Source organism: Poecilia latipinna, unplaced genomic scaffold (assembly GCF_001443285.1).
Source record: "Poecilia latipinna isolate Pla-1442-1.1 unplaced genomic scaffold, P_latipinna-1.0 Scaffold644, whole genome shotgun sequence".
Lineage (NCBI taxonomy): Eukaryota > Metazoa > Chordata > Actinopteri > Cyprinodontiformes > Poeciliidae > Poecilia > Poecilia latipinna.
In genome coordinates this window covers 128,482-142,055 of record NW_015113260.1, presented here as the reverse complement: position 1 = coordinate 142,055, position 13,574 = coordinate 128,482, and the positions used below count along the sequence as shown (strand labels likewise).

General features: G+C 40.3%; 1 protein-coding gene across 3 annotated transcripts in view; it reads left to right on the top strand.

Annotated features, from left to right (window-relative positions):
* LOC106954288 (protein unc-13 homolog C) overlaps positions 1-13,574 on the top strand; it is a 135,674-nt gene that overhangs the window by 95,965 nt on the left and 26,135 nt on the right. For all 3 annotated transcript variants that reach the window (XM_015043674.1, XM_015043675.1, XM_015043673.1), the window contains one exon: positions 12,233-12,359. In XM_015043674.1, the coding sequence (XP_014899160.1) occupies positions 12,233-12,359 (127 nt within the window). The remainder of the gene's footprint in view (positions 1-12,232; positions 12,360-13,574) is intronic.

The following is a 13,574-nucleotide window of genomic DNA, read 5'->3' as shown; positions in this document are numbered from 1 at the left end:
ACTCATATTAATTCAAGAGTTTTCAAATTGTATTTGTTTTTTCTTTTTTACATTTTCCTCCCATTTAAAAGCTATTCTTTGTTTTGAATAGCTTTAAATAAGTATCATTTCTGACACTTATTTATACGATTTCCTCTTGTCGGTCAGCCTTTTAATTAAAGACTGCTATTTTTCTGAATAACACCTGGAAACAAACCATTTTACTCACATTTTCAGACAGAAGTGCACTGCAGTATTTGCTGCCTTTGTCCTTAAATAAGGGTCGCTGGTCCTCACTGACTGAACTCAACACCACTGTTATTTTCAATACGCACCTTTCAATTAACAATTCAGTGAGATCAAATCATCAGCAGGCGTTTTATGACTGTTGTTGTTTTTTTTTATAGTACCCTATAATACTAGACGAGTATTTACCATGAATACATATAATCTGTATCAATAACAGTGACTCATCTGGTTAATGACATTCAACATTATTTTTAACAAACCTGCATAACTGATAGATTCTTAAATGTTTCCATGTAAATAAAGAGTGAAAATATAACAGTTATTAATTTTCTGACCTTTTCTTTTATATATCTAAACAACATTCATTCACAAATCAGTCTCTTACTCTCCACAGTCATTCACATTTGTAATAAGATGCTGGTAAAGTAATTTAGACCCAGGGGGACATTTTTGTTCACTCCCACATGAATAAATGTACAATGTTGACTATTTGAGTGACAACCTAGGAAAGCTTTTCCAAGTGCCCCCTCTCACTGGGGGCAAACTGGTGTTGCATTTTGCATGCAAGCCAGGCGTTTTATCACCTATACACATGTATTTACGGTAAACATGTAAACACTTATGTATTGGGCTTGTGCATGTCTGGTTGCGTGGGTCGTTCGCATTAAGACAAATGGAAAAGGAAAAGAAAAAAAAAAACCCTCACAGTGACCTGTTTACATAATAGGGCACACAAGACTGTCAGAGCGGCTGACAGAAAGCCTGAAGGAGGTGGGCTGGAATGGTCCTGCTTTGTTCCTCTGTAGGCATGTTTGTCTGCGCATTTGTTCAAGCGTTCAGTTCTACATGAATGGATGGGAATAAAAAAAAAAAAAAGGGGGGGAAATGTGTGTACGTCTGTGCTGTGCATGCACACAAGCTCGCGGATCACCTAATGAAGTCTTTGATGCATCCTCTGCTTCCTGCTCCGAGGCCTTTCGAGCCGGTGCCGATGCAGAAATGGATGCTGCTAATTTTAGAATCTCTTGAATGTGTGAGGGAATGTGCAAATGAGAGAGGTAGCCAGGAAGACACACAAAAAAAAAAAAATAAAAATGAAAGAGGATTTATCGGCGACGGGGTGATGGGTCTTTATCAGAGCTTATTCTGTCGTTCGTTCAGCCACAGTGTCACAGAGAGTGGCTGCTAGAGGAGCGAAACGCTGAAAAACCGAGGCGGTATGCAAGAACAGAGATTAATGTAAATGAACTGGGAAAGCTTGCAGGACTTTTGAGAATACAAGTTTATTTTGCCACCATGCAGAGTAATAATGGTTAGTAAGCATGGTAAGAAAACAAATCAAAACGCATCTCTAATGCGGACATGTCAGAGAACTGCGACATGCCCGGTGGAAATCGCTGCTTGCATTTGTTTTGTTCTCTGAAATCAAATTTTGCAGTCAGAAGCTCAACAATAATTTCCCTGAAGTGAAAATTGTGTTGGGGAAACTCAGACCAAATTCCAACAAGGATTGATATTCAATATGGCTGCTTTACATATATTTAGGTAAAAAAGAAATAAAAAATATCTACACTTATATTTGTGAATATGTTTCATGTGTATGTAACTGGATAGGATTAGCTGTAAGTAGAAATAGAATAGAATAGTTGGCACCAGAAAAACAAGAAAATGCTTCCAATGTTCCCAAAGCTCCGACTTTCAACACAAATTGAACGCAGTGAAAAATTTCTTTAAAGATATGAAATTATTGTACCTTTCATTATTATTGGAGGAATTTAAAAGTGTGCGTTCACGAGGTTGATTGACATCGCTAAGCCCCTCCTCCTGGGTCTGATTGGTTGTTTTTCACCGGGAGCTGTGCGTTTCTTCAGACGCCAATAGCAGCACAGGGAGGAGCTGGAGGAGATTGGTCTTTTCACAGATTATCTGTCTCATATTACACCGTCGAGACATGGTGACAGCTTTAACAAACACACATAAAAAAAAAAACATATTTTTTTAAAAATGAAAAGTTACAGACAGCAGCTGTAAGGAGTTTCATACATTTGAACCAGGGACGGCGACAGTTTTGGAGATTTAAATCTGTTGAGATTTAAATCTCAACAGATTTAAATCTTAATTCTTCTTGAAGTTTCCTCAACAAGAAGTCAAGTGGCAGCAGAAGCGTTTCACCGTACACAGCGTATATCCTCTTGCGGCAGTCTCTGGGGCATGTCATTAAAGCAGCAGCGCTTCAGCAGCCCATTAACTCATCCTCACACACCAAGTAGTGCCTCACTCCATAGAATATTTTTGATTGAATATCAATAATGTAACTGAGCAGTGGCAGATTTGTGTCCACGCAAAGCAGTGCTTACAGGGCTGGAGTCGGGGCTTTGATTTTAATGTTCCCGTTTCACTTCTTTGTGCCGAAGCCATTATATCACCGGAGTTTATGGAGCACTGACGTGCCGTTTAAGCCTTGCAGGTGCTGCGGTTAGTTCGTTCATGGAGAGTTCATTAATTCTTTATAAATCTTTCTGGTGAATCTAATAAAGTCTGTCAATCTGCTGAGAAAAAAAAAAAGAAGAAAAAAATAACCAGGCTTTATGAAATGTGCCTCTTTATAACCCCATTGTTAATGATAATAAGCAATCCATTTGTCACATGACCATTAGCGACTCGCACGTTTGCTTACTCCTGAATTCATCATGCTTCTGTTGAGCCCCATCTGTGGGGCTCGGTGTCTCCTCGTGTTCCCCGCGCTTCAGCTGAGCCGTGTCAGTAGGCCCTGGCGACGCTGCTGAGGAGGAACCACGCGACAGAACTGGGTCAGAAACTAAAGATGAATGAATTATGTCACAAAGGAAACCTGGGCTGCCACGGGGAAGGAACTCTTCTCGCTCAAGTCCTTTGTCTTAAGCAAATCTGTCCAACCTTGAGCTCCCGTAAACGCGTTCGTCGAGCGGTAATTGTCGGACGGAAGAGCCGCGGTGGCGTTGCAGTTCATCATATTATCCACGGCGTTTAAATCAATGAGGCAGAGAAAGTGAGTGAGTGTCCCCCGTGAGCCTGCCGGTCCCCGTGGGCCGCCTCACACGAGATGACATCCTCACCAGGGATCTTGAGCTTCCCCCAGGACAGCCCGCAGAGTGTAGCACCGGCAGGGCTGCCGCTAACGCACACATGCATCAGTCTGTGAGCGAACAGATGTAAGCGTTCGAGCCTACACACATACATACAGGAGCAGATAGAAGGTCCAGATTTAACAAAAAAAAAGTGATTAAGGTGCAGTCTTACTGAACTGTTTCATCATGCATAGTTCTGGTAATTTACATACACTTATCCTTGATAACACTGATGTCATGTTATAATTAGACAAACCTTTTATTATGACTTTGTACTTTTTTCTTACTTTTTCTTTTTTTTGACGATGGCTTCATAAGGGTATATATAATTCACACATATATGCATGTAGAGCTTAGGGGAAAAAAAAGACCACAGCACTTGTTTTCTTTTAATTAATTGCAGGTCTGAGAGCACTGAGTTTTTTTTGTTATTTTGACAGTTTCACATTTTCTGCAAATAAATACTAGATTTTTGCTTGGAGTTTCAGAGACATGTTGTCAGTTGTTAATAGAATAAAAGAACAATGTTCGTTTTACTCAAACATAGACCTATAAAATATAAAATCAGAGAAACTGATCATTTTAAGTGGTCTCTTAATTTTTTACGGAGCTGTATGTCAGTTTAAGCAATAATATAAATGTTCTGAAATGTAACTAAGTAATAAAAAGTTAAAGCTGCAGAATGTAACTTTGATTAAAAAAAATATATTTTATTACATATTTATTGAAACTGTCACTTATGTCGTGACAGTTTGGTGTGAGACACATATTGTGTGAATGAACTTGAGCTCCTCTCTGTGCTCCCAGTGCAAACTAGAAACAACCAATCAAAGTCAGGAGGCGGGTCTAAGTGCTGTCAATCACAGTACCGTATGATGCTGCTCATCCACCCCAATCTCCCCCCTTGGTTTTCTTTCTGCTACTTTAGCAAATTCTGTCATGAATGCTCAGGCTAGTTAGCATAGCCACCAATAACAACGGATAAATGTTGCGTTAGCACAAGTAGGAATAATTTTGCCTTATGTGAAAAGAAGAGTGATTATGTCGCACTGTTTTTAATTCTTGATTTATTTATTTATTAATATAATTGTGTTTTTTATTGAAAGTTTGAAGTTGCGCAGATCTCTGCCTTTCAGTGAAAGGTCGGTGAAAGGCAGAGATCTAAAACCAAAATTGAGTTTAGTTCTGAATTATCACCATCTGCATGCAGACTCTGTGCCACTTTGTCTTTCTGTGAGATTTTGCATCATTTATATCTCGCAGTGAGCATGAATGATAAAACACATTTCAAGGCAAATACAAGTGCCGGCAGCTTTAAATCACACACACATTAAAACATGCACAAACGTGGTGATTTGCAATTTTTTTTTTTTTTTTTTTTTTTTTTTTTTTTTTTTTTTTGTGACGGTTTATGCGAAAACCACCAGACAATCTCTGGAACCTGGATTTGCATAAATCAATGCCGAAGTTCTCATTAATATGAGTTGAATTGCTTCCTACAATTACAGCTTTCCAAAGACAAACACTTTCTCCTGTCCTGCAGAGTGAACTGTGGTCCAGGAGTCCACAGTTCATCAGTAAACGCTGAATGAATTCGTATTTACATCGAGGTCATTTGGAAACTTTGGAAATGTTTATATTATTTCAAATAGTCATTTGAGATGTAAAAGATTTAAGAGCAAATCTCCTTTCTTGGCAAAGTCAGCCAGTCCCAGTGCGTTCTGTTGTAGTATTTCTAAAAAAAAAAAAAAAAACTGCTCTCTGGGGTCTCGTTTCATCAGGTCTCTCCTTTATTCAACAGTCACATTTGGCCAAGTGAATAGGAAATCAAATCTTAGGATTTGCTTTCAGAATATGCCGAGAGCCAATCTCTGTCTCCATTTTCTGGCGAAATAAAATCATCTTTTTTTGCTCCTATGCTAAAGCATTTCAAAATACAAAGGCTTCAATTGACAGATTGCCATTACTACAGGCCATTTGAAGCCACTGTATGAGAGGGTTCATTCTTTATCCATGGCATTTATCTGCGATGATGCACTTGTTTGCGAAGGCTAATGATTCCTTACTGTCGATCATCTTCGAACGTGGAGAGCCCTCGTCCAGCTTTAATTCCACCCTGTCCTCAACGCCAGGGAGGCGATTTGACTGGGAGACAAAAGACAGAAACACTTTTAATAAGAATTTTAATTAGCTTTACATTAAAAATGCATGATCTCCAGACGCTGAACATGTCGGCGCTTCATGAATCCTTTCCAAGCAAGTCTTGGAACAAATTTGACTTTTAGGGGGCAGCATTATGTGTTTTATGGCACCATCAAATGCTGCATAGTATTAAATATGACTGAAACAATTCAACTTTGTAATTTAACACCTCGAAATTGAGCAATTATCTCCTTTAAAAACTCCCGCTCTTTCTGAAACTCCACCTTCAGGAACTGGCCACAACGTGGCTCTTCTAAAAAACCCTCTAATAATGTTTTTCTCAGAAAGTTAGCTTGCACAATCACTCAGCTGACCCAACAGGTGTTTGCTAATTGCTGCTGGCTAGTCTGAAGGAGCTGAGTGGAGTAGACGGGTGGGGTGGGAGCTGCTTGGTGAGGAAACGGCAGCTCAGAAGAGGAGCTTTGTCCTCAGAGGCGGCGCTCGGTCCTACACAGTCCTACACAAGCTCAAAAATGTTGATTTTTACATAATACTGTCACTTTCATCTCTGTCACAAGGAAACAATGCTGCTCCACTGGTCCAGTGGAGGTCCAGCATCGACTCCACTGGACCTCTGAAGGAGTCCTGTTGTGTCTTGTTTAACAGCAGATTGTTTATGTTCTGTACCTTTGCGAAGTGGAGCCTCCATTTAATAGGATTTGTTTCTCCAGCACATTCCACAGATCAGGAATCTGGAAGACAAGTCAACACCTCAGATTGTTGTGCTCCAGAAACCATTCCTTGACCATTCCTTTCTTTGTGCCACGGCTAATTAGCCTGCTAAAAATAATCCACAGCCACTCCTGTGTTCATCAAAGTGGAGGACATTTTTTTATTCTGACACTTCTCTGTCAGAACCAGCAGTCATTTCTTCAGTGGTTGGAATTAGAAAAGCAGGCAGCACCGAACAAAACACGTGCTGATCTCTAATTTTCTCTCTCTGACCTCCATGTGCTTCCTTTACTTTAGGTGATGGAATGAGGGTGTGTGAAGTCAGAGCCCACTGCAGAAAGGTCGCTTTGTGTGTTTGTGTGTGTGTGTGTGCGTTTGTTTGTAATACCTTGTGGGGACGATTTTCCTGACATATACTACGTTGTGGGGACCAATTGCTCCTTGTGGGGACCGGAGCCTGGTCCCCACAAGGGGAAACCGTCTTTTTGGGTCAGGGGTCAGAGTTAGGGCTAAGGTATGAATTGTGTTTTGGTTAGGGTTAGGTATGTGATGGTTAGGGTTAGGAAAAGGGTAAAGGTAAGGTTTAGGCTGTAGAAATGTATGGAAGTCAATGGAAAGTCCCCACAAAGATAGCAACACAAACGTGTGTGTGTGTGTGTGTGTGTGTGTACCTAAGCTGTACATGCAAAGCTAGCAATGCCTGTGTGCTGGCTTAGTTATTAAAGTGACACAGCCACAGTAGATCCTTCGGTGCAGGCGCTGTATTACACATTCTCTGCAGCCGGGTAAGCGCACGTCCTTCCCACCGAAACAATCTGGACTCATATTCACAAGGTTTAGGCCACCTGCTCCCTCAGTGACACACGCTGAACCTGTGAATCCAGGTGAGACCTGGGCAATTTCAGCCCACAAGACTGCTTCAGCTAAGAAGGTTAGGTGCTGATGGGAGCAGTGACATTTACGAGGGTTTATTTTTAAGACGGCAAATTCACAGTGAATGACATCACTGAAGTTTTACCTTTCTACAATGTGCAGATTGTGTCTAATCTTCTAGGTTTTGTTCAAATTTGCTTGACTTGTATTGTGTTTTTTTTTTCTAATGGCTTCAATAGAAGTGCTTCTCCAGGCAGCCAAATGTTACTCATGTTATGGGACTAGCGAAGGCGTGTTACGGCCCCGATCAGAGGTCGCTGTGTTTAACCACAGGTATTGGTTGAGAGAAGAGTCAGGTTCACCGAATCTGAGGCTAAATTTCTTAACCAAATTAAAAGCGTATTGATCCCTCCAGTTTTGGGGGTAAGTCTTTGCATCAAGTAAGGATGTTCATGGTGTTAGACACGTCAACCAATTTACTGATGCGATTAACCTGATCTGGAAGTCAGTTTGGTGCAAATACTCAAAATATGTTACAGCTAACGAGCAAAATGTCATCAGGAAAGTATACGACTACACAAATATGTACAGTGCTTTTAAAAAGACCCTGAAAAAAACCAAGATTGCTAAACAGAACCGCTGGAAGAAGGAACCTGAGGCGGTTCTGGTATCTGATCTGGTTACACCTTGACTAGATCCGTTTGGAGATATTCCAGGATATTCCATGAGGAGGAGCTCAAACCTGGCTGTAGGAAGTATACATCCTTTCATGGCCTTGGCCAGAACATCCCCTGAGGGGAGATTTCAGTATTTTACTTCTGTGCCCGTTACCTCAGCAACGATACGATGGTTGGTTCATAGTCTTCTTCATTTTTGGTGGGTAAAAGTGTTGCATTGCACCTTTTGACTGAATTGAGATACAGGTACATTAATAAATATGCATGTGTAAATATTTCCTTTTGCGCTCCGGGTGACAGGCTGCTATTCATCACTATAAGCACCGAAGCACTTATCGGGATTAAGGGGCGCCAGCCGAGGTGCCAGGCTCCGGATTCAAACGAGGCTTTGATGTCGTTGTGGATGCATGTCCGGGGTTTATGAACTCTCTTCGTTCTTTGTGAAAATGCTGCCTTTATTTCTGCTAATCAAAGAGGCGATGTCGTAATGGCGGCGCGCTAAATTACACTTTACGCTGTTGGAATTAATAAATGTTTTCCAAGGCCTTTAATTTGACCTTTTTGTATTTAGCATTTTGATCCAGGCAAAACTGCAGCAGACACTCTACCAAAAAAAATATTGGTGTCTGCATTCTGAATAAAGTGCTGTCTGTGCATAAATGTGAAAGAAGACCCTGTGCAACACGGTGAAATAAGATGATGCTCATAGAGCGAGGGGGTGGGGAGGGGAGTTGCCCTGCAGATAGAGGCTGGAGGAATGTCGACCCGCCTCAGGTAAACACAGAGATTAGGACATTTGTTCTTCACCTCATCAGTGCTTTATGGAAATCATCACCTGTTACTGCCGTTTGCAGACATGAAGAGGCAATGTCCTTCAGCAGCTATAAGAAAGCCTTGGTCAGGCATTCTCCTCCATTCTGTTCTGCAATACAGAGATCCTTCCTCTGCAGTAATTTAAAACAGAAACATACTCCCCAGTTGTCTGTTTTCCCAACGCAGGCCTGATTAATGGCGCCAAGTTTAAAATGTTGGCCTAACTCTGAGTGGTAAGTAGCTACAGTGAATTTTCCTTACTATTTTCTTTGAAACAGACCATGAAGTGTTGAGATTCTTTTTCCTTACTTTGTGTTGTCAAACAGGTTCTGTTCCTCTGAGTGTATTGGACTTAATATTCTATTAGTGGCTGCAGTTCCGGAAACCTTCTAGTGCCACATAGCAGTGAACTAAAGTACCGCTATGTTATAGGTCCATGTTTTGTCATATGGATGTCTCCATAGAGGGATTATTTGTTTGTAAGCCCTGCGGATGCGCGCGCAACTCGACTGCAGAAATAGCCTTGCGGGGCTTTGAGCGCTCACTGGTTACCATGGTTACTTACATTTATCTTGCTGTTTTAACATTAACGTTTTAACATTAGCATGTTGTCAGTCAGTGTTTGTCACAGCGTGATGAAGTGAGTTATTCTACCAAACTGACATTAGTGAATGAGAAGCGTCTTAATGACCAGTAAGCATTAAATACAGCCGAGAGAAAATGGCACAAACGTCACTAACTAGCAATAATAAAGCAACTTTCTTCATGGTGAGGTAATCAGCTTTCAATGACGTATGTTGAGTCCTTCTAAATAAAACCAACATGGTGAGCAATAAGGGCACTGGAATATGGTTTTCCTAAAATGTTAAGTTTTTATTCATGTATATATAAAAGAAATTCATTTTTAGCATGTGAAGGACAAATAAAATACAATCATTTCTTCCTGTTTTTGGTCACAATTAGGGGGATTATGAAGATGTAGCTGCATCCATCAAGGCAGGTGATAAACGAAGCCTTCAGGAAATAAAAATGCAGAGGATTGAACGGGAGGCAGAGCGAGGTACAGAGACCTCTGACAACTACCACATAGTCTACTGTTGTATTTTCTACCGTAACCCTGCTTTAAACATCACCACTTCCTCCCTGACCTCTCTGTTTCGTTTCTGTTGAAAGTATTTGCTTGGACTGGGTTTAGTGTGGGGCATCGGGACAAAGGGGTTCAATATTTACACTTTTTCAGAATTCACCTTTTTTCTTTTTTCTTTGTGCCCTTTACCTTCCACTTCTGTCTGATATAAAATCCCAGTATTAAAAAAAAAATCACTCCAAGTCTTTGCGGCTGTAACGTGACCAAATCTGACGAAGTCAGAGCGATTACTTTTTCAAGGTCTTCCAAGAGGAGAAATGGAAACTTCTCAATAAAAGCGGCGATACAGCTTACCCGAGGTGCTTCATCAGATAACGGCACCAGAAGAAAATGTCTTACCTCTTGCAAAGTCCCTGTTAACAATAAAACGTAGAGCAATGGGATTCAGTGCTATATCAAACCAGCAGGATTTTGTATTATTTAAGAGCCGAAACCATTTACATTACGGCTCTGCCTTTTGTGTGCCCGCGCTTTATAAAATGGATAATTCCTTTTAGGCTTAAGCCGTGATTCATATTCAAAGTACCTCCTGGTGTGAGTCCTTCTCTTTAATTTTTATTTAGTTTCTTTAAAATGCCATATTTCCAGTCAAACTGCTGACGTTTTGTCTCAAAGCCCCCCCGCCTCCTCGTCAAACATCTGTCTCCCGCTGATCCGAGGATAGTAACTCTTTCTCTCTCTCTCTCTCTCTTTTTTTTTTTTTTCTTCTTTCCATTCTGAATTACACCGGTATCTACGCTCTGAGTTACCCTCCATCTGAAGTTCTTTGAACAAATTGCAGATTTATTCTGTTTTGCCCTTTTTTGTCCAACTTCTGTGTTTCAACTCATCGAATTTTAACATCAGACAAAGACAAGCCGAGTAAAATCTAAAACAGAATTTTGGAACTTAATTAAAAATGTACCAAAAGGGGAAAACAACAACAAAAAAAGATCTTCAAGTCAATCTGGTTCTTAAATTTAACAAGTAATTCTCCCCTCATTTTAATAATCGGTTGTGCCACTCTTGGCGGCAACAGATGCCATCAAGCATCTGTCTAGGAACTCTTCTTCTTCTTCTTCTTCTTCTTGGCAGAATTGTGTGAAATCGGTCTCAGCGCTTGGAAGGTTTTCAAAGCATCTGAATCAAAATTAAAAACGCTCAATCCAAAAGCTTCGCTTTGTGTTTCTGAGTCAGTCAGAGGTGAACCGGCTGCCACAGGATTATCGTCTTGCAGTCCAACCCAAATGTGCTGAAACCCAACCGTCATGAAGTCGCGGTTGGACTTTCTCGTTGAGGATAACTTGCAGGAGAAAGGAAAGTTCGAGGTTCCAAGTCGTCAAGGTCTTAAAGATGCAAAGCAAACCCGAAAGAGCCCAGTACTGAAAAAAATGTTTCTTTGAACCAGCTTTAAAAATTTATTCTAAATTGCTACAGCTAATTTTATTGGTTTTGCTCCAGCTATAATGGTGAAATCATTATTGCAGTTAAGCAAAAGTAATAAAGTAGAGTATTTTTTGCTTCAAAGAAACATTTTTTTCAGTGTGCTGCCAAAATTATATTTGAAAGTAAAAAAAAAAAAAATGCGTTAGTGTTACTTTAGCTGCATCTTCACTCAAACAGCTGCACTTTTATCTTCTCGAGAGTTCACAGAGTAATTCCCCCCCCCAAAAAAAATCTTGAGATCCATTGAAATGTGCTTTGGTCATTTGACTTGGAATAAATGATTAAAAGTAAAGAAAAAAAAATCATTCAAGCTGCACAGCATCCAAAATCAAAATAAATAGAACTTTTTCTGCCAGAAACAGGAATTAAAGAAAATAGAAACCAAAATGTAAGTAACAGAACTACTCCAACATGCTGTCAACGTGAGTGGCGTGATTCTGCAAAACATAAAACATGCCTTTGTACAATATATATCGGTGTTTTTTTTCTTTTCTAAGTGCCTTTCCTGCATGGCTTGCTTTCTCCCTCGGTTCTTCCTCTTTTGTCTGATCTCCCTCTCCCTTTCTCCTCCGCTCTCTCTCTCTCTCTTCTCCTGGATTTCCTCTGTCCTCAGCTGCACCGTCGCCATGCGTTTTCTCTCCAGGGGGAATTCCTCAGAAATGTTTAACTCTCTTTGAAATTCCTGCAGTGACTCAGCAGACATGTCAGCTGATTTGTATAGCGCTCCGCTTTAGCGTCGGTTTGTTGGCGATGATTAAAAAGACCGTCCTTTGTTAGGACAAAGTTGGGCACATTTACAAGCTCGGTGTTTATTTTCTCATGCTTTAATAGCTCAAGGCTTTATTTAAAGAAAAAAAAAAAAACTGGGCCAGAGAGGATGTTGGCATGAAAGCATCCGCCGCTGCTCCGTGCCTGATGTTCGTGCGCGTTTCTGTCTGTTCTTGTGAATCTTTTAAGACGCTGTGGAAGGAACAGTACATGCGACGTCCGTACGGCTAAAATGTTGTGTTTTGTAATTTGTCCCAGCTTCGTCTATTGCTACCCATAGTGAAATGTTCTCCTCTCCTCTTTGTGTGTTTGCATTGCAGAGCATGACAAGCATCGCCTATGCAAAAGCACAGAGTACATGAACCTTCACTTCAAAGTCAAATGGTTCCACAACGAGTACGTCCGCGATCTGCCGGCCTTCAAGGATGTCCCACCTGAGTATTCTCTGTAAGTGGTCATTTGCATAAGAAGATACCCTTTACCTTCTGTAGAGATTAAATGCTGGCCTAGTTTCTAAATTTAGATCTCAGTTTGGTTAAAAAAGATTAAAAAAAAAAAGGTCTAATTTTTCATGAACTGGAACAAAATCTAGTCAAAGTTCTAGAAATGGTCAAATTTTGGATTGGATTAAAAAAGTCAAGAAATCAAAATTACAGTTTATTTATATAGCGCATTTCAGCAACAAGCCAGTTCAAAGTGCTTTACATCATAGAAACATCAAAGCATCATAAAGTCACTGATTGTGAAACCAGTAACAAACATAATCAAAGTCATCAACACAAATATTGATCCATTTTCCAGTTATTAGGAGTCAAAAGCAACTGGGATTTTAGCCTCGATTTAAAGGAACTCGGTGTTTCAGCTGATTTGCAGTTGTTCTGGAGAAGTTCGTTCCAGATTTGTGAAGCTGAATGCTGCTCCTCCACGTTTGGTTCTGGTTCTGGTTCTGGGGCTGCAGAACAGGACAGGATGTGAACATCCGGATAAATCCTTAAAAAAACAACAACAATTTATTAGGAAAATAAAATTTATTAGATCATGTTGAGCACATAAACAGATTATCATAATCATTTTATAAAGTTGGTTTATGAGAATTTGAGGACAGTCGCATGCAAAGAGTCTCATTTAAACCACTTGTCTAAGTTATAATTAAGACTCAATCAGCCAGTGTGAGATTTTGCCATCATTCATCAACTTGAATGAGACTGATTGGTATGACTGTTATTTCTAAGGATTTTCTGAAACCGAACTGAGGTGGCAGCAGCTCTCATCGATTACAACAACAATCAGCGCTGCATTCGATAGCCGTGAGACATTTACTGAAGCTCGTTAACTCCTGCAGTGTAGAGTAAGGATGCTAGAAATTCCCAACGAGACACCTGCATGTCTGTCCTTCCCCTCAACACATGTTGCACGATGACAAACATTTATTAACTACAGAGAGGAAAGGCTTAATTAAAGCAGGGGGAAGATGGATGAATGTGTAAATGGAGTGACTGGTGGTTTTCTGATCCCCTTCACGAGGCTTTATGCTGATCAAACTAAAAATGATCCGAAATGAAATGAAAGTAAGGACAGCTGCCAAAGATCCCACTTGACTTTGGAGCTAGGCCTGTCCCGATAAACGATAAATAAATTAATCGCACAATAAATTAAACCTAT